Source organism: Parambassis ranga, chromosome 13, assembly GCF_900634625.1.
Source record: "Parambassis ranga chromosome 13, fParRan2.1, whole genome shotgun sequence".
NCBI classification, from domain to species: domain Eukaryota; kingdom Metazoa; phylum Chordata; class Actinopteri; family Ambassidae; genus Parambassis; species Parambassis ranga.
In genome coordinates, this window is record NC_041033.1 from 21,172,086 (window position 1) to 21,192,330 (window position 20,245).

Genomic DNA, 20,245 nt, shown 5'->3' on the forward strand with positions numbered 1-20,245 from the left:
TGCTCTATTAAGGGCCTAACTGCTTTGACAGGCAGGTTCGCAGCTGTACTTGCACTCCACTTCTTTGCCTGTATTTGGATTAAACCCCTGCCATTTTTGGGGCAGTCAAAGCCTTCCACACAGAATCCATCAGAAACATATGGTGACAATGCGATTCATCTATATTTTGTGTATATTTACAAAGGAAAGTAATGGTCCCCAACCTCTTCGATGAAAGTCTGGAGTAAAGTTGAAGCCAACGACCACCCCAACAGCTCCTGTAGACATAGGTGCCAGGGTCACATGATGCCATACCCACAGCCAGACGGCTTGTTCGGGCATTCCGTCCAAATGTGACAGAATAAGTGCAAATTGGCCCACTGTGAAGTTATTTTTGTTCTGACTGCATGTGGTTACAATTTGATGGTTAGTTTTTCAGACTGTGCTGCTGAGTCTGAAAGGGATGTTCATCTTTGAATCTGTTATCCGGCTACATGAAATGAAAACTACTGCTGTATCTTATGCTTCTATCTGCTCTTCTCCTTCCTCAGCTGTCCTGGTCAGCACCATGGTGTGGATCATCGAGATCGTAGCAAACTCAGCTCCTCTTTTCCATGATGAGCTCTTTCAGGATCGATTCAACCACACCTTCTGCTTTGAGAAGTACCCCATGCAGGACTGGGTGGCAGGAATGAACCTGTACAGGACATTTCTTGGCTTCTTGGCGCCATGGACAGCAATGTTGGTCGCCTACCGAGGGATCCTTGCAGCAGTAAGCTGCAATGTCTCCACAGAGCGCCAGGAAAAAGCCAAAATTCAGCGGCTGGCCTTGAGTTTGATCCTCATCGTTTTGGTCTGCTTTGGACCGTACCACGTCCTCCTCCTGGTGCGGAGTGTCATGTTTCTGAGGAAGCCATGCGACTGCAGCTCAGAGGAGACCATGTTTGCAGCCTACCATGTATCGCTGGCACTGACCAGCCTGAATTGTGTAGCTGACCCCATTTTGTACTGTTTCGTCAATGAGGGGGCGAGACACGATGTCGGCCGAGCCCTCTCGGCTTTACTGTCTGCGGCCTGCCACAGGGGCTCCTCTTCCTCACCGTCACACGCTGACATACTGAATGCTGGCTCTGTAACCATGGAGACACCACTATCAGCCAAGAAGCAGCCGTGTGTATACGTTGATGGAGGCAAGACGAGCAGCTACAAGACAGAACTGGTGGCTCTTAAGGAGGAGTGTCTACAGATGACCATCCTCAGTGTTAGGAAGTGAACGCAACCAAGCAGTTCAGCTAAGAGGGAGGCAGGAAGCTCCGAACCCAGAATTCCTCTGGAAGTGATCGGATAGAGTCAGTGGCTCTGTGACACGTAGGGTAAAAGCTTTAACAAGCCAGGGTGGAGGTGAAATCAATCAAATAAGCAAAACAAACATCCCGTAGCCATGGCAACCGACTCACGCGAGGCTGAAATGCTTGCACAGCAGAACACAAAACCTCAATGAATGAAAAGTGGAGAAACTACTTTGCTGTTTTTAGATTCTTCATATCAGAGGGGGCAAAATATGAAAAAGCAGCATCACGCAAGGAGAGCTAACATTGTAAATCAAAGGGTTTAGCATTTATAAATCAGTTTTACAACTAAATTTAATTTTCTAATGCCCTGTACAAGTGCACTGTATGCTAATGTTATCATACTTCTCAGTCACATTTTTGACCTTCTGGCGCTCCTACATGACAAAGTCACAGGATCACCCACACCCTGAGGATTCAGCCTCAGCAGAACATGAAGGTCTGCACCAGATCTCACGCCAGTCCCTCCAATAAATGCTGAGCTGCTCCAGCCTGGACAGACAGACAGAGCGGCAGAGCAGCTGGCTGCTGCTGATAAGAATCTTATCGACACCATTTTGATGACATCTTTGACATTTTGCCACTGTGCCAGGAATTATTATGATGCCTAAAAAGACACTATTTAAGAGAATTTATTTAAACAGAGTACCCTCTGCATTCAGTAGGCATGGAGAACATGTTCCACCTTTGGAGACGGAAAAAGAGCCGAAGAAAGGATGAAAATGGTCCAAGACATTTGTAATGCTTGTTGGAAATGTCATATGTGTTACATTAGTTTTAAACAGAGTAACGAAGCCTCATGAAGTACCTCAGCTTCTAAACTGTGATAGCAAGAAGGCTTAGAGTAGAAATGTCTTTCTTTTGTAATGTGAGCCACGTTCTCTCTCTCTCTCTCTCTCTCTCTTTTAATCACATACAGCAACTAAATCTCAGTCTACTGAGGGAAAATCAATAGAAAATCACTGGATTCAACTTAATCTAAAAATTGTATTGTAAACAGAGAAATATTTTCTTAATGTCAGTGCATGTATGTGGCAGTGAATATTTAATATGTAACCGTACATGCTGGTGGGATGAAACTGATTCAAAAAGTTCACTAAGATGGCGCTGCAAAGAATCCAAACGACATTCCTAATAACGAACTTAAACTGCCCCATGTTTCTTACTTTATTCCATACATAATCTCAAAACTCTGAGGAAAACAAGCTAGAATTCTGCCTTTATATCGATTCTCCTCAAAGTTCCAACTTTAATCTTAAGATTTCAGGACTTTTTTTCCTTTAGAAATTTCACTTTAATTTCAGAACCCTCCATTTTTACATCGGCTCTGTCCTCGTCCAAACACAACAGTCGTCAAATCATTCCCCAAATCTGAACATTCCTTATTGATCGAAGCTGAATGGTAAAACTGTGTCATATTAGGTCAAAGAATATCATTAAAGATGTGAGGAAGAAAGAAGGTTAAAGGGTTAATTTGATAATCAGCTTTTAAAATCTATCACAAGCATCCAGCTTTGCTTGTATGTGATGCTAAATTGTTTTTCATTTTTACATAACTGCCAACTTGAGTAAAGATGCCATGTTTTGCCATGTGACACCTTCTAAAGTCATAATATTAAGTGCTGTCAAAGCTCATGTGGTCACAGAGCAGAGGGCCTAAACATCACCTGTCAGTCTTTAGATTGTTTTTTTAATTGTTCCTCTGTGTAGTCATTTGTTTTTATAGTCTTAAATTATTGGTGATGACATTTCAACCATGCATCTGTTTACATTACATAAGCCTTTCAGTAGATAAAAGACACGATGAGTTTCCTTCTGTGCAGTATTACGGCTCATATACCTGATTCTGTGGAGATGCATACTGTAGACCCCCCTGCTGCGGCTCTACCTGCAGCATGGGAACATGTATGTTTTGGATTTTTTTTTTTTAAATGTTGTCTTGGCATGATTAAGCATTACTAAATTCAGTGCAATGGTGTAAAGTGGACTTTCTGGACGTGCTCAGCTTGTTAGTGTTGGCTTGTAAGCGCTGCTCTGTGTATAATTGGTTAATTGGTTGTGCATCTATGTGTCAGTCTGAGAAAGGAGGTGCCAGGCTTCACAATGTGTATTTGTTCATCAGCAGTGTCAGTAAAAAATAAATTATGCCTACGAGACTCTGCATCTGTTAGTGTTTGTTTGTTTGTTTGTGTAGCACCTGCAAGCTTAAAGAAAGGAAATAGAATACAATGGACAGATTTTAGCCCTTCGAACATTTTTATTTGCTATGTTGTTGTTGGTTTGATTTTTTTTTCCATATAAATTTACACAAAATTATGATTTTTGTAGGAGTTTTTTTACTCAATTTTTGTGGTTTAACTCATCAATTTTTGAGCTTTTTCTCTCTAAATGTTGTTAGGTCTTCCCTCCTCTAAATGTATGAATTGATTTGTGTTTTTTTCTCATAAATTTGACGTTTTTGTCTGAAATTTGTGAAATGACTTTTAAAATGCAACCAGTAACAATTGGTAATTCACATTTTAACTTTATGTGTTGGGTAAATTTTTTGAATCTGGGATAAATAACGAGTTGAAACATTTCTATTAGACACGCATCCAGGCCAGGATCATACAGTAGAAGTGAAACTTGCACAGGTCACGCAGGACTCACTGCATTAGACTACATGCAGCCCTGTGAGAGCTGACTGCACCGAGCAGCAGAGCACAGCAGGTCTGAGCTGCTGCCAGCTCAAAGTCACCTTCTTCACTCTTCACTTCAGCCTCCTGGACTCCAAGGACATACTGTACAATGTGTGCATGTGTGTCCGCGCACGTGTCTATCTGCATCTTTGACAGGTTGGTGCGTCCTTTCAAATTATTTCACTCACTACATCAGAGGGAACCCCATATATTTTACGACCTGTCCTGGTTGGGGGTGGACACATTCACTCTGATAAATAAGACAGGACACTTCATAAGTGTGTGTGTAAAAATGGAAGAAAGCAAGGGATTTGTTTATGTAACACACCAGTGGCTGCATGTAAAGGTATACGTGTGCTTCATAGCATGCTGGGAGAACAGAGCGCTCACACATGCCTTTATGTTCTTAAGAGGGGACATAACTCACTCTGTCTCTGAGGGAACATTGTCTCTCGTCCGCTATGCTTCACTGCTCACCTCTGCCATAGGTCTATATATAGTAGCTCACCAGAGGCCACACTGTCATTACCAACAGCTCACCTGATTATGAGAGTGATTTATTATCAGGTGAGGATACAGAAAGGCCTCCGGGACATAAAGAATGGTTTGGGCTGTTCAGATTTATTCAGATTTATTTCAGGCCTGGTAAAATTAGAACATATAGTTCAGTTCTGTGAGGCTGAGAGTAAAAACGATCCTCCATTACTATTTTTATTCATATTATTGTTGTTAAAGCTGTTTTAGTGAACACCAGACACACCACGAACACATGCCTGTTCATTTATGTGCTAAAATCAATAACACAATTTCAATCCTCTGCTAACTCTACACATCACCTCCTGAGGTGTTTATTCCTCCTACAACTGTAACCAATGTGACCCAGAATCCATTTTTAACAAGCGTGTTATAATCTAATTAACTCATTCAGCTGTATTTCCATCCTGGCAGAGGAAGCAGGTCACTACAGCCACTGAGCAGGCCACAAAGCCAAATACACAACAACATCTTAAAAATAGGATTACTGCTTTTGGATGCAGGCCGCGTGTCGTGAGTTTAAAACAAAAGCCCTAAATTATGACTGACAGGCATGAGCGCTGCTAAATGTTATCACATGTTTAGAGAGGCGTTCAGGATCCAAGCGGGCTTATCGCAGTCGTTTTAGCCACAAAAGAGCATGAAAGCATCTGAAATCCAAACAGGAAGGATCATAATTGTGTTTTTAAGTTGAGCGGACAACAGATGTGAGCTGTTAGACGCTGGCCGCCTGCACAGACGATCACCTGCATGTTTTGGTTTGTTGTCATGGTTTGTTGTTGTTGTTTTTTTCTTTTTCTTTAACTTTGGATTGCGTTGTGTTCATAGTGTGTTTATTTAAAGCCAAGACATTAGCATAAATGTGGGAATCCACAGGCCCACGCACTTCATATATGTTATAATATCTGTATCTAAGCTATCACACTAACCCAAAACCTAACGCAGAGACTCCCATATATCACAGTGAGGTGAACATTCCCTCAGTCAGCATATTCGACTGCTACTTTGTGCTCTCGGTCTCAGCTGTCAAACACTCTGGCTGTGGTTGCCGAGGAGACAGAGGAGCCCACAAAGGAACCAAAACAGAGAGCAGGAAACAGCCGGTGCCCTCCAATGGTTCACTGACTGCCTAACAACAAGGGCCATGACCCCTCAGCAGACATGGATTAGAAGATTGTTAGAAGATTAGAAGATGTTAGAAGATGGACAGAAAAACAAACATGAGTGTTTGGCGGTCAGTCTTGGCTATATGGCCACTCTGAATGCTTCATCATTTCTTTGAGTTGGGGCAAAAAAAATCTCTGTTAACACTACATATGTGGCAACTTAGTAATCAAGTAAAAGCAGCAGCTCCTATGGGACAGTAGAAAGTACACATCTGCTGAAAGGCAGAGCTATATTTAAAGGCCGCCTGGGCGTATTCCTGCTGATTGCAGCTGTATACAGAAGCACATAAAGGTGAAATTGCTTCAGTGATTTACAGTTTTCCCTCCCAGTATTGAGCGGTGAGTCACACTCTCAAAGATTCACAGTAGGGGCTATACAGTAAGTCCTCTTTGAGTGTTCATATGTCTGTACTTCTTATCTTTGTGAGGACCGAGAGTTTGAAGATGATCTGAGTCAGATACAGAGTCGGTCGGATTTAGATTGGACTGATGGTTGTGGTTAGGCCGTAGCTATGTGTGAGGGAAGAAAGTGTAAGGACCATATGGAGCGCATGGCATGATGAAAACCACCTGCAGTGTCACCTAATGTCGCATGTGTTTGTGCCAAAATGTTGCACTTGAACCCCCTGCAAGAACTACAGCAGTCTGCCATATTGCATGTATGTTCGTACACAAAAACATGGACTAATCTTCCAAACTCATAGGTTTCTGTACGGTACTTTTTGAGTCCATCAGAGAAGTGCTGACCCTCACCGTGTTGGCTGAGTCCACCTAAACTCCTGGTTAATTCAAGTACAGGCAAAGAGCAGTTTTTAACATGTAGCATAGGCCTTATTTTCTCAGCCCTGTAGGTCACTGAAGGGTTTAAGCGGGAAAAACATAGTTGACAAGGATCTGACATGTGTCACCTCTTAGAACACAGGTTAAAAACTACGGCCACAGACACTAACTGGGCCCAACTTTCACCAATGACATGTTGTCGTTCTATGATTTGTTATGTTATGTTTCCCTTAATATGAATAATACATACAACTGAAAAGTCTTTCTGTCTGTTTAGAACACATTACTAAGTGTATAGATATATATACCCATAGAGCTGCGTGTGTGTCTGTCCGAGTTATTGTGTGTTACATAAAGAAAAAGGACATGGGAAATGAAACAATGGCTGTTTATGCTCTGGCTTCATGGAATCACTGCATTCTGAAGTCTGACTCGCGTCTGGGATTGAACCCTCAGTCATCGTCTCGTCCTCCGCCCCACTTCCACCTCAACAATGAACCTGAGTGGGAGTGAGAGGAAGGAATCAAATTGGGAAGTCAAAATCATAAACTGTGATATTTTAACTCCTTTATTGCAGCGATTTGCGAACATATTAAATAAAAGGCACATGCCAGCCACAGAGAAATATTTCTGTCTACATGGTATATAGAGTCTCTCATTGTTCCTCAAATTTCTAGCGAAACAGCAGCGAGGGAACCTGTCCTCGTGTGTCTAAGAATGACTTCATTGTTTGTTGATGTTCTCGTGACATTGCTATGCTATTACCTCTTGACCCTGTGACCTGTAAAACATTTTTTTTAACATCACATGATTCTGCGATATACCACCACTGTCTCTCGATGGGAGTAACTGGCTTACAAAGGAAGGACTTGTGTAGGAACTTGTAGTACGGCTAAAATATCCCAGCAATGTTACAATACACTTCAGAGGTCAGACTGTGGAAACACTCTGCTCGTTTTACAAAAAACTAGCAAAATTCAGCTGCAGTGGCTGCGTCTCAACCTGTAGAGAACACTCACTGCACACATTTATAAGACGGCAGCTACGTCCCAGTTGTGGGGCTCTAAAATAGGCAGTTTTTTGAAGTGGAGCACAGGCATAGCCCTCAGAAAATGTCATAATTGTTAAATGGGACAGTCTATTCTGTGGAAGACTGGCACTTTTTGGCCATTAAAGTTTAGTTTGCGAATCTGCTGTAAAAAGAATGCATCTGTTGCAGGTGTGCAACATTTAGTGTAAAAACTATGAAGCTTCTCTGACATCACCTGTTTCTGAAGTGCTGTGTTGAGTCCTTGTGGGAGGCTCCACCTGTCTCCATGTTGGCAATGTCCTCACAGTCCACCTAAACTCCAAATGCAGACAAAGACGCGGCATGAGAGTGGAGTTAAGGCAGGCCCACCGAAACTTCGCTCGTGCTCCCCCTCTTTGTCCATATTTGGAGTTTTGGTGGATGTGACGCTGCTAACATGGCGGCGGTCAGCACGTCCTGGAGCCTCCCACCGAGTCTCAAAATGGCTCTTCAGAAACAAATGGGTGACGTCACGGAAGCTCTGTCCATAGTTTTTACTGTCAATGGGGGTGGACTCACTTCTGGTGCAGCCTCTAGTGGCTGCTGTGTGAACTACAATTATAAGCACTTCTGCATTGGATTCATGTCTCAGCCCCAGAGGTTGTTGCAGGCTGTGTAATGAATCCTGGGATAATGTGGACCATGAAAGATCCACCTGAGGCAGCCTTCACTGCTAGTGATGGCCAAACGAGGCTTTGTTGAAGCATTGGAGCTTTTCCATGGATTGGTTCACATAGACGAAGCTTTGTTCTTCGCTCTACTAATTTGACATAACTCACAAACTGGTTTAAAATAAAATAAGTTATATACATTTATATATCTCATGCCTCATATTGTTGTCTTTCACTGTGTATCGTGAGCTTTTATAGCCGAGCATACGTTGAACGAACCAATGACGTAATAGGCACGAAGTCGTCGGTCACGTGATTTTTTTTCCCGGAAGTGATACAGGCCTCGAACCGAGGCTTCATTTGTCCCAGGTGGAAAAAAAAATGGTGCCGCCCTGTCGCACTGCGGTAAACATGCGCACCTGCATTACCAAGCACTCCTTAACACTGAGCCACGGGATCACTTTTAAGATTAACAAAGTGGTTTTAGGCAGAAATGAATCTTTACCTAATCTGGGTTTATCAGAAGTTATTGTAGAGCTATTAACTAATTAGCCGAAACTAATATAGCTAGCTAGTTTGCAGATATTACCACTGGAGCGATGTTCAACTTTATCAACAAATGTCACCTTACTGCTCCTGGACAGGTTGGTCTCTGTAAAAATATTTGGAGTTTTATATAACTATCACGGTTTTTTCTTTACCAAATTAGCAGCTTCTTAATTTTGGAACCAATATAAATAAAGATAGCTTTAATTAGCCTGCACCGAGCCGTTGGCTAACTGCTGCAAAACAAAGAAAACACTGGAATCAGGTTGAAATAGTAAGTATTATTTTAATAGATAGCCTTCTCTTCACGGTGATGAATGCATTGATTAGCCTTATAAGCAGGGATTAGTCGAGCCTAAACGTACGACCCCACTCATTGGCGTTCTCTGTTCTCTTGGCTGGTTTCCCAGGAATTAGCCGGAGCCCTCACCATCATCAACCACGTTTCGGATCAACAAACTGACCGAGCACCGTCTCACCACCACCGACGTCTAACGGTAAGGAGAGCTTCGACAACATGACTGGTGCTTGGCACTCCTGCTTGTTTACTAACTTTGTTTACTCGTCATGTTTACATCACTATGTGTATTTTCTTGCTTTGCTTCCTGCTCGTTTGTTGCCTGTTTGGAATTAACTTCAAGAAATGTATCAACACTTTGTATTTTGGGGTCTTAATTTTTGCATCAGCTCCTTCTCTCTCTCTCTCTTTCATTATGAGTAACATTAAATATCAAAGCACAGTAACTCTGAAGTAAATGGAACCCCCCTCCTCTTGCAGTAATTCAGCATCATTTATCACATGTGTTGAACTGTTTGTTCTTGAGACATTTACCAGAATCTACATCCATGTTTCAAACGTATTCGTCATAATTACAGCAGATAAACAACAGGGCCAAATGTCAATAAAACATTTGCTTATCTCAGCCAACACACAACTGAAGAATTTACAAGTGACTCATTCTTAAAAAGTCCCTCTTCTATCAGAGGGTCACACCAAAGGTTCACTGAGCTGGTGGTCTGTTCCCGCATGTGAATCTTATTCTGATTGGCTGTGCTGAAGAAGAAATAAGAAAATGAGCCCCGGAGCGTAATGTATGAGCCATCATACTTCCTGTTAACACATAGTCCCTGTGGTGGTGACAGAGTCCACGTCCAGCTGCATCAGCGTTGACTCCGTGAATCCTGGGAGAGGACAGCTGAGGGTTAAAGACACAGGACAGAGCTGATTAATATTAGGAGTACAATTTTAATATAGATTTTAGTGGTGGACAGACAATGGTCCAGTTTTGGGGAGCTGATGTTTAGTTGATGATTGTACTTTTTACTGTAATTGCAGCAAGAATTTAGGCGGAGATCTGATTGGGATCTGGAGTTACTCTGAAATAACATAGTAGAATGCCAAAAATATGTTTAAAAAAAAGGAGTGGTGAATAAGGAGGAAATAATCACACGGTTCGATAAACATGACCTCGCTACACACACACACACACACAGAGAACCAGGGTGTGTCACTTTGTGAAAGTTAGTCTGTCAAATAACACTTTGGAGTGGAAACACCCACATCATTGTTCTGAATGGGTGCAAGGTTACAGGGCTGCTACAATACAAACAAAAATAACCTGGACATGTGAGACCAACTGTTTCAGCCGCTCGGTGTTTGTGTTGATTTTGATTATGATACAGTTGAGGAATTAAAAGAGAGAAAATTGGACGGATTAGGATTCTGTTAGAAATGAAAAATCCTGTTTTGATTGTAAAAAAAATGATTTTAATCTGAATAATTAAAATTTTGTTCCTCATAGTGCAACGCTTGTAAAACAGAGTGCAAAATATATTATTTTCCTCTGTCTGTGATGCAGGATGAGGTTGTGATTAGACTATTTGAGCATCAAAAATTGAGAACAGTGGAATATTTTGGATTTTTTTGTTGTTGGATCTGCACGACCTGGTTAAGGTAGCTTGAAGGATTTCCACCGTGGAACGTATAAAACTGTGGATGAGGGTCCTTGATGTCAACCGTGGGTTTCTGAAGCACGGTTTTGACTCTCTGTGGGAGGCTCAGACTGTTGCCATGATGGTAGTGTCACAGTCTGCCTAAAGTTCTAATACAGGCAAAGAGGTGGAGCTGTGGGAGCAGCATGCGCTGCAAGTCGGCACCTGTGTCTTACTCGAGGCTATCATCCATTTTTGTTGTGCTCCTCAGTCCTGGCTCAAATCCAGAGTGGTGTCTCATTTTAAAAATGTTTTATTTATGTATAGGTTCATAACATTTTGGGCAATAAGGAATGAAAAGAATCTTATCAAGAGAAGCAAATGAACTGGATGAATCTAATTTGTTACTCATAAGGCAGTTCATGCTGCAGTTTCTGTATTTGAACCTGTGATATTTTTTTAAAATAGTAACAGGAGCCCTGATGCTTTACTCCTGATGTTTGTTTATGAGCTGCGGGTTCAGCGGGGATGTACTCAGACTTGAACTGTGTAAACCAGAAGGCTCAGAGGGGAACAGCCACAGTAAAAAGCGTTCGCTCAAGAAAACAGTCTCCATCATCTGTAAGTGAGATGGCCAAAAATCTCATCCTCCTCTCTCTGTTTACAAACAGTATTCCTCTGATTTCTGGTCAGCCTCGGCTCCAGCTATTTGCTGTGCAGGGATTCCTTCTTTGGTTTGTTTTCAGTTCGGAACATTCTAATCACTAAACCAACAACCCGGCTTATTTTCAGCAAGTGATAAAATGATATTGTTTAGCCAGTGATTTTCTTTTATTTTAACAGTCTCATGTTCCTGAATGTGAAGATTTGTCTTCCTGACATTCAGCCGTACACCTTCTGCCAGTATTTTTCATTTTTATAGTTTCAAATTGGAATTGCAAAGATGTTTTTTCCCCCTTTTAAAATTGTAGTGTAATTTTTGAGGTGAAATTGTACCGCTTGATCTTCGAATAACAAGATAACATTTTAAATATAAAACATTCAAATGTGTTTTTGGTTGCAGAGGTTGTTGTCATTTACTGTTTACTGAGATTATTATGTAACGTCCATCTAAATTTACTCCTGCGGCCTTGTGAGTAAAGACGAATGACCTTCAGTTCCATATAGGACAAATACAAGTTTGTTTCTGTGTAGAACCAATAAGAAGGAACTTTCTCACGGTACCCGGCCTGGTCCGATACTGAACAAACAAACTGGTGCGGTAAGAGAATATCATCTACGTGACTGTCATGTTTACCTTCCCCCCCTCGGATAGCTGACAGCAAACTGTATTACTGTGCTAAGCGAGCATCATTTATATTAGATGACAAAGATTGCAACAGACTGATAATAGTAATTTGATTACTGTGGCAATTTTCTCTCTCTGTGATGGGGAAGCAGATGGTGTAGCAAAACACATTCATCAGGCTGTGGATGCTGAAGCTGTGTATCGTTGCTTTTATTAGTTTTGGTTTAAAATAAAAAGTAGCTTCCTAAATGAAAGTAGAATGCTGATGGTCAAACATAATTCCTACTATACAGCATTATATGGCTCTAAATTACAGTATGTGTCCTTATAGAAAGTCTCACATAAACAAAATATAACCTGGAAATAAGAAAAAAGTATCTAATAGTGTGTGTGTGTATATATAATAGTTCAGCCTGCATTTTAATCTCTATTGTGTTGGAGCGAGCAACCAGGTTTCGTTAGAATTTTAAGGAAAAAGTGATGCACTGAAATCTGGACAGCAGCGCCATCTAGTGTTCGCAGAGCAAAACGAGAGCTAAATAGCTTGAGTTTGAGTCTCTCTTATCCAAATAATAAACAAATAAGCAGTAGTTTTTCCTGCTGTGGTTTTAACAGCTGTTTTGCATGGTGTCCCCAGTGACGTAGACGTAGCTCTGAGGTTTAATGTTGTTTGTACTGGACTGGCCAACTTTTCTAGCTTCATATTAACAGATGAGGAACAGGAGTTAGTTGATGAATTGTGTCACATGTGGGCCTTCCAGTCACACTTTCTTTTTAGGATTGTCGTTTCCACTTTCATTGCACTAACTTTCTTCTGGACAAGCTGATATAGTTAATGGATGTTATTAGCATTAGCTGTAGGCAGCACACACAGGAGGAGTTCCTGCACTTTCCTGGCAGTAGTTAATGCATAAATGATCCTGCTACTAAACAAACATTGCTGAAAACAGTTTCTCCTTTTAAGTCTGTTTGTATGCAGACCTTTATATTTGTTCCAATTCTCTAATGGATTCCCAAGATGCTGCACAGCTGTGTGCTGGGAGAGATTTGTGATGTAACCGTAAAGCTTCTATAAAACTGAGATCCCATAACAGCTCTGATAACACCGTTCCTCTGTACGAAATGAATCATATCAGAAACACAGAAGCCCTCTTGTCCAGATGTGTCCGTCCCTGCACATAAGTCTGCTTTGATGGCAGCCGGCCAAACACAGACGCTCCCCTGTTTTTCATCAGCCATGCTCAGGGGGTGGGGGAGACATGGAAAAGTCATGTTTTTAATGTGGAAATGCATTCTCTTCCTCCCGGTCTCCATGTGAAATAATGGCTGTTTTACCTGCCTTCCAATTAATCATATGAAATAACCCAAATCCTTGGTGGTCACAGTTCATTGCTCAGTGCATGCTCACTCATTGTAAGTGGTCATAGTGAAAAAGATTTAAAATCAGGGACAGATTTATTCTTTTCTTTCTTTCTCCACGGAAACTATTTAGCATAAGCTAAAAAAAAGCATATGTTTTGGACAGCTAGTTAAAGTTATCAACAGCTACAGACTTTGTTAAATTTAAAAAGAGCAAAAATGTAAGAATTTAAAAGGTGTTAATGTGTGAAAAAAAGATGCACTGTCTGTTGGGGAACACCTCTCAGATGTGCACGCTCTCAAAGCAGCATTTTAAACACAGAATGGTGTGGATTTATGTGAAAGCTCATAAAGCTCCACCAGACGTGGTGGAATGATGGGTGTTCACCCAGCCGACCCCCTCACCATCTGTCCAAAATTACCATAACGCACGCACCTACTCATTGTAGCTGCAGGGATCAGTGTTTTGTGTATCAGCGATGATATGCAGAACCAAATTATCGAAAGGCGCATAACAAGAAAGTTTGGGTCCTCATTTAACACTGAATCATTTCTCCTTTTTAGGTCTTAAATGATGAAGTTCCCTCCTCCTTGGACATAAAAATATCTGTAAAGCATTCTTCTACAGAGAGCTGGCCCACTGCCTTGATACAGTAGTTTCTTAAAATACCCACACACTGATTTGTACTAGTAATTAAGTCTCTCTAAATAACACACAGCTATAATCCAGTTTTCTCTGCAGCAGTCTGGCCGTGTTGGTTTCAGTCATAAATCCTCAGTATGATGGCATGAATGAGGTCAGCCACTACAAAAATAAAAGAGGAACACATCACATCTGTCTCCGTTCAATCTCACAGAGTGGCTGAACCTCCTGCTCTGCATCGACGTTTGTATTGATTTCTTGCGATAAAATTGAATGAGCACCGAGTGGGAGGACAATTATGCATAAGTGGAAGTGGGAGGGCACAGACCAGGCTTTAGGGAGAAGTCCTTCACTTGTGCTGATCTGGATGTGGACAAAATCTTTAATCTGAAAACTGAGAAAGCGTTTCTGCTGGTTCTGGATTTTTGAGGTTGAGGCCTGTTGTTCATGTTTGGACAGACCTCATATTTTGTGAATTTTGCAGGATGTTTGTTGTTTATAGCGAATGGCTCTGAAGTAATCATTATTCAAACATATGATACTCATTAATTTAAAATGTGAGTAATTTGGACAAAACAAATGCTGAAGTGGTAACTAGGAATGCTGCTCTTCCACGTGGCTACCAGCAGATGGCACCAGTGGCCCGCCCTCTGTGGGCATCACAGCTGATTTTACATCCTGAATATCCATTCAGCCGCAGTCAGCTTTGACCCAGTGTTAGCAGCAGCCGGAGTTCTGTGTGTGTACATCATCAAAGTCTGCTGGGAAAACAGGTGTGAGCGGGTCACACCCGCTGGGAGCACTTCTCAAAAGTCATCTGCCTTTTGCAGGATTTGTTAGCACTGTCATAGGATACATGAATGATGTTTTAAAGACAATTTATATATTGTTAATTTCACTGCTCATTTTGTAAATGAGATCTAGACCTCAGACCTTTTCTTTTCATCTGAGGGTTGACCCTCCAGCTGGCGTCTGTCTCAGCTCTTCTTCCTTTTTTATTTCCGAGTGAAACATTTTAGACACATAACTGGGAATTCCAGAGCGCGCTTCCAAAACGAAAAATCCATCACAGGAAAATTTCCTCTTTCAAGCGGTTTCCATGAAAAGAAAATTTATGTGGACCTCTGAATAACGTTTACTGTTGGCTAAACTGAAGCGTTTGCGTTTTGATTATGACATAGTGGGAAAAACTGACTTATTACTGTAACATTGCTTCTTGCAGATTGTTGTGTGGTGTTCGGGGAGGTTTGTGGCACCAGTGAAAGCTGTTTGGGGTCACCGTCCAAAGCTGAACTGGAGTCTGTAGACCCAAAAATCTCTTCTCACTAACATCTGCTCATAGCCCCAACCTAATAAAAACTCAAGAATGCTGCTAGCCTGTGTGCTTTACTGCTTATGGGGTTACTTCACTTTTTCCATATGCTGCTGCAGCAGCATGGACAATCTAGCCATGTGGGACCCTCAAACAGCTTCCAACAGATTTTGCTCCAAAGTGCGTGTGTCCAGCTGAAACTGTGCTACTCCCACAGACTGTGGAGCACAATTAGGTGCCAGCATCCAGGCCTCTGCGAGCAGCGGCTGCTATTTGTGGTGCAGAATCTGTTTCAGACTGCAGCTTGGGATCCATCTGCCTTGGATTTGCCACGTATTTCTAGAGAAGGAGCCTGTCTCACCGGTGTGTTTCTCATGGCGATGTGAAATAGTGCTAGATAGCTGCTCTGTGTGTGTGTGTGTGTGTGTGTGTGTGTGTGTGTGTGTGCCCAGATTGGACAATGTCACCTTGACTACAATCTACAGGAGGCATTGAGGGCGTACGGCATCTGTAGAGCACTGGACAGAGAAGGAGAGAGGGAGTAGAAGGTATTTGTGTGTCTTTCTGAGTGTGTGTGAGAATATGCCAAATGTGTGAGTGTGTGTGTGTGTGTGTGTGTGTGTGAGAGAGGGAGAGGAATAGTGAGGCGGGTATAGCTCTCTCAGACAGCTCAGTGCTGGAGGATCCCTCTTCAGACTCGGGCAGAGCGACGCAGAGATGTCAGACGCAGCACACACAGGTGGGTCGCACGGCAGGTGAGACAGGCCGGCTGCTCAGGTTTCATGAATGGCTGATTATTTTCATATTATTTTTGCATTACAGTCATGCTAAAATATCAGCTGTGATATTTTTTTGCAGTAGCTGTTAGGCCTGCAGTCTGGCCTTAGGGTCATCAGGAGTTAATGAGGAGCTTTGGATACACAAATTGTGGGTCTCACTGGAGGCAAATATTGAATAATAGATTTCAGAATACGTATTGATCCATCTTTCTTTAAAAAAAAAAAACACATTTTCCAAACTCTCACCAGCCGGATTCCACTTGCTGATTTCTGATATTTAAATCAAACCAGAAGACTGAGCTCCGTCCAGATTTCCACGTGTGTCTGAGGCTCTCTTGGCCTTCTGTCAGGTAGCGCTACAGACCTTCAAACAGCCGCAGCGGGACCTTGAGGCTCCGCGCTCAGCCGTAATTGCATTCGCCGGTGCTGAAACGGAGTAAAGACCCGCCGCCGCATCCTTTCCTCTCCCTCCGTCATGTGACTTCGCCGGGCGAATATATCTGTGTCCTTTTCGTTTTGCTGGAGAAATGCAGCCTCGGCCAATCGCCTCTTGGTGGAGGCGTCTCTCTCTCCCTCGCTCCCTCTCGGTTTTTGGCTTTCTCTCTTGATGCATTCAGAGGTCGTGGGAAATAAGTTACACCTAAACTGGTGCGCACATGGTGAAGTTACGCTTTACTAATGCACATTCTTTTGTTTGATGGAGCTTGTAAGCTGCATCTATATAGCAGGTGTTCTTTTCTTCAGAACTACCTGAACTTGGCTTCATACAACGTACCAATTTTGCAAAAAAACACCTGCAGAGTCTTGGACCAAGTGGATCTAATCTTGATGTTCTTGTTACCCTTTTAATGACGCAAGCTTTAATAATGAAATTAGCTCAAACCGCACAGCCCTGGCTTTATTTTTGTGGCTAAAAGTCGCCCTTTTTATATTTCAATCTGTAAATTCCGGGTTTGCGGGAAAACCCTGAAGGCATCGCGAGGCCCTGTGACGTCAGCCGCTCCCCTGCGCTTCCTCCAGCAGCCAGTCAGAGAAGGGATGCTCTGAACGCAAGACTGCAGCATCTTCACCGAGAGAACGAGCAGGACAAAACGTCTCTTTCTCCGTGTCTTCCTCCAGCTTCGTGTCTCCGGACCCTCCTCACCCACCCGTCACCCCTGGGTGTCCTCACGATTGGAGCCAGGACAGGACAACGAGAGAGAAATTATAATAGCCTACTAAAAAAAAAAACAAAAAAAAACGCTTCGGATTTTTTTTGTATTGTTGCTTCACCGACATTTCCCTTTCTTTCTCCTTCCCTCGGTTGATTTCGTCTCTTTGTCTTTCGGTTGTGTTTTTGTTTTGTTTTATTTATTGTTCCGTTCCGCTGGCTGCTGCAGAGGAGCGCCACCATCCTGTACTTGCCTGACATGAGTACTGGTTGCAGCGGAATGATACACATATCCTCCTAGCACGCATATCTGAAGGTTGATGGAAGATTATCGATCCATTTGCACGTTTTTGGTAGCCTAGAAGACATCTCCATCTGCAGAGGTTTCGGATTTTTCTCCCTCTCCCTGAGCCGATCATCCGCCGCTTCAGCGTTTCTTTCTTTCTGTCCCTGCGCAGCATCTCTCTGTACGCACGGCGCACCACGGAGAAACGCGCATCTAACCTACCCCGTCCGTAAGAAACCAGGCGTATTTTCCAATTCCTAAATCGCCCTTTGCTTTCTCCAAGGACTCATCTGCACGGCTACGCTGCGTAAAAGCAACGGAAAGGGGGGATTTTAACGCAAACGCAGTCTAAGCATCCAAGAGCAAGCTCGAAAATGATGGCCGGCGGAGCAGTTCAGCAAAACGGCATTTTCTCAAATCCTCACCATCACAATCAACAACCACACATGGAGTCCGATCCCCCGGACTCGCGTAAAAGACCACTGGAGACCCCAACGGAGGCCAGCAGCACAAAACGCACAAACACGGGAGGTAAGTGCAGCGATGGGGATGCGGGATAAAGGCGTTCGGGTTTCGGTGAATGTTGCTTCGTCCTGAGGCAGGCAGTGAGACCGGAGAGCAGGTTCATCTGATTCTTGATGTACACAGTGGCACAGGCACAGAGACACCGATTACTCTTCCAGTTTAGAGAGGATGTTTTTATCCGCTTCGTCATGAGCGACAGTCATTTTCCATCAGCATTAAAATAATCACGGGTCGCTGCTTTTGATGGAAAGGAAACAATGAGAGGGACCGACGTGGGATTTGGAGGGAAGCCGTCTTCCCCCCCCCCCCTCCTGCACATCCCGAATGATTTAGCCTCTTTTAAGATCAGTCAAATTAGGTGTTTTTTTATTGCGTCTTTAAGATTTACGCGCAGCCACAGCGGCCATGCTGGAGCCAAAATCAGGATGTAAACAAGTGAAAGCCAGATCAGGCTATAGTGCGTGATCGCAGGGTCTCATCCCGTCGACGGATGACCTTGTGATAATCTCACACATCGCCGCTTTGTGTACAATTACACAAGCGGATAAACAAACGGGACTGATATTAACAGCAGGCCTGTGGCGAGCCAGAAAGAACAGGGGGGGGGGGGATCCAGGGCAGCTCAGAATGCGACAGCCTCTCTTGTGTTATTGCAGAATGTCAGTGCCAGTATAAGTACATTTCTTTCTCAGGCATTGCTGTACTGAGGAAGAGTTTTCTTCTCACTGAAACTGTCTGATGATGTTTTTCATTATTCTCTGGTTGGATGAAATATGGATATGTCACCATGGTAATCACCATATTTGGTTTTTGTTTACATGCTGTCATGCGCCAAGCATTCCCATCACCGGCATTACAACCATCAGTAGCCTATCCTGGCCATGCACCCCATCATGGACATTTGGACATACAATACTTCCTTTTAAATATCTGATTTAAACAACACAGTAGACATGCAGGAGATGCATAACCCAACCTTAAAAATATCAGTAGGTTTTAGGGGGCCTGGCTGTTAAATCTGACTGTCGGTGTGAGTATTTGGACAGCTGTTCCTACATTTTTAGGTCAATGCTAAGCTTAAACTGATTAGTATTTGAGTGAAGTTGGCGGTTGCTGATATGTAATGGTGAATTTGTTCAAGTCCTATTTATTTAAATGTCAAATATCATTCCTTTATGGGCCCAAAAGACCCAGAAGCAGTGTTTGAAATTATATTTAAACAATAATGATAATTTTTATGTTAATGTTTTTCACAGAAAATGATCAATTTGAGATGAATTAAAATGAATCAGGTACTGTGATAATCTTAAGAATAATATCCCTCACCCAATTTTGGATAAATGCTTTTACAAATCTTTATTATAATATGATTTAAAATATTCTGTCGCTAGCGTTTGTGTAAACTGTCTCTGTTAGCGCACAGTGACAGGCAGTACAATATTTTTTTTTTTTTTTAAAGTGTGGGGTCACTGAGGATCAATGAGTGCCATCTTTTTGTATGACCTGGCCCTGGCAAGGTCAGAAAACACCAGGACAGTCATTTTGAACAGATTCTTCAGGTCCCACCAGGAAACATGACAGACAGCCTTCCTCAGGAGTCATAATTAGAGAGTCAGAGAGAGAGTGAGAGGGTGAGCTGCAGGTTAGCCAGCAGTGTTTAAATGCAGATCGATGCAGCACTAAAGGCTCCTCCTCACTGTATGTGAAAACCCAAGGCTCCCCTCTCAGGGGACCTTCCTCCCTGCCTGCGTAACAGTCAGGGCTGCTTGTCCATTAAGGCAAATGAAAAGGTTGGAGTGATGATGATGATGTTGACGAGCACAGCCGACCAGACTTTTACTCAGTCACAGTGGAACGCTGTGCCGCCGCCGCCGCCGCCACTGCTGCCGGATCAACACTTCCTCAGCTGGCAGCATCAGGCTGATAATCACATAATATTTGGTTGCAAATGAACAAAATGCTAACACACTCACAGACACACACTTTACTGTACAACAGTCCCTTAAGATAAACAACAAAGAGGAATCAGAGCTTGGTTTTGCACTGACAGTAAATCTTATTCTGTTTTTCCAAATGTATTTTGGTTCCAATTATATGATCTCAGAATTTGGTCTCTAAGAAATATTTGGATATTAATGTTGAAATTAGCCTGAAGAGCTCTTTTTTTACTTTATTGATAATAATAAGAATACATGTATTAGCTGACTGTACACAAACAGAGGCCGTATTTTTCCACTGAGAATATGTTTTTGTATTTAT

The 20,245-nt window shown here is 42.6% G+C and overlaps 2 protein-coding genes across 3 annotated transcripts in view; both read left to right on the forward strand.

Annotated features, from left to right (window-relative positions):
- The window catches only part of gpr4 (G protein-coupled receptor 4), a 32,020-nt gene extending 28,562 nt beyond the window's left edge, over positions 1 to 3,458 (forward strand). The window contains exon 4 of the mRNA XM_028420538.1: positions 531 to 3,458. Within this exon, the coding sequence (XP_028276339.1) occupies positions 531 to 1,252 (722 nt within the window). The 3' untranslated portion in view covers positions 1,253 to 3,458. The remainder of the gene's footprint in view (positions 1 to 530) is intronic.
- Positions 3,459 to 17,072: 13,614 nt separating this feature from the next.
- Positions 17,073 to 20,245, forward strand: part of nova2 (NOVA alternative splicing regulator 2) — a 65,774-nt gene continuing 62,601 nt past the window's right edge. For both annotated transcript variants that reach the window (XM_028418794.1, XM_028418795.1), the window contains exon 1: positions 17,073 to 17,992. In XM_028418794.1, coding sequence (XP_028274595.1) covers positions 17,836 to 17,992 — 157 coding nt within the window. In that variant the 5' untranslated portion in view covers positions 17,073 to 17,835. The remainder of the gene's footprint in view (positions 17,993 to 20,245) is intronic.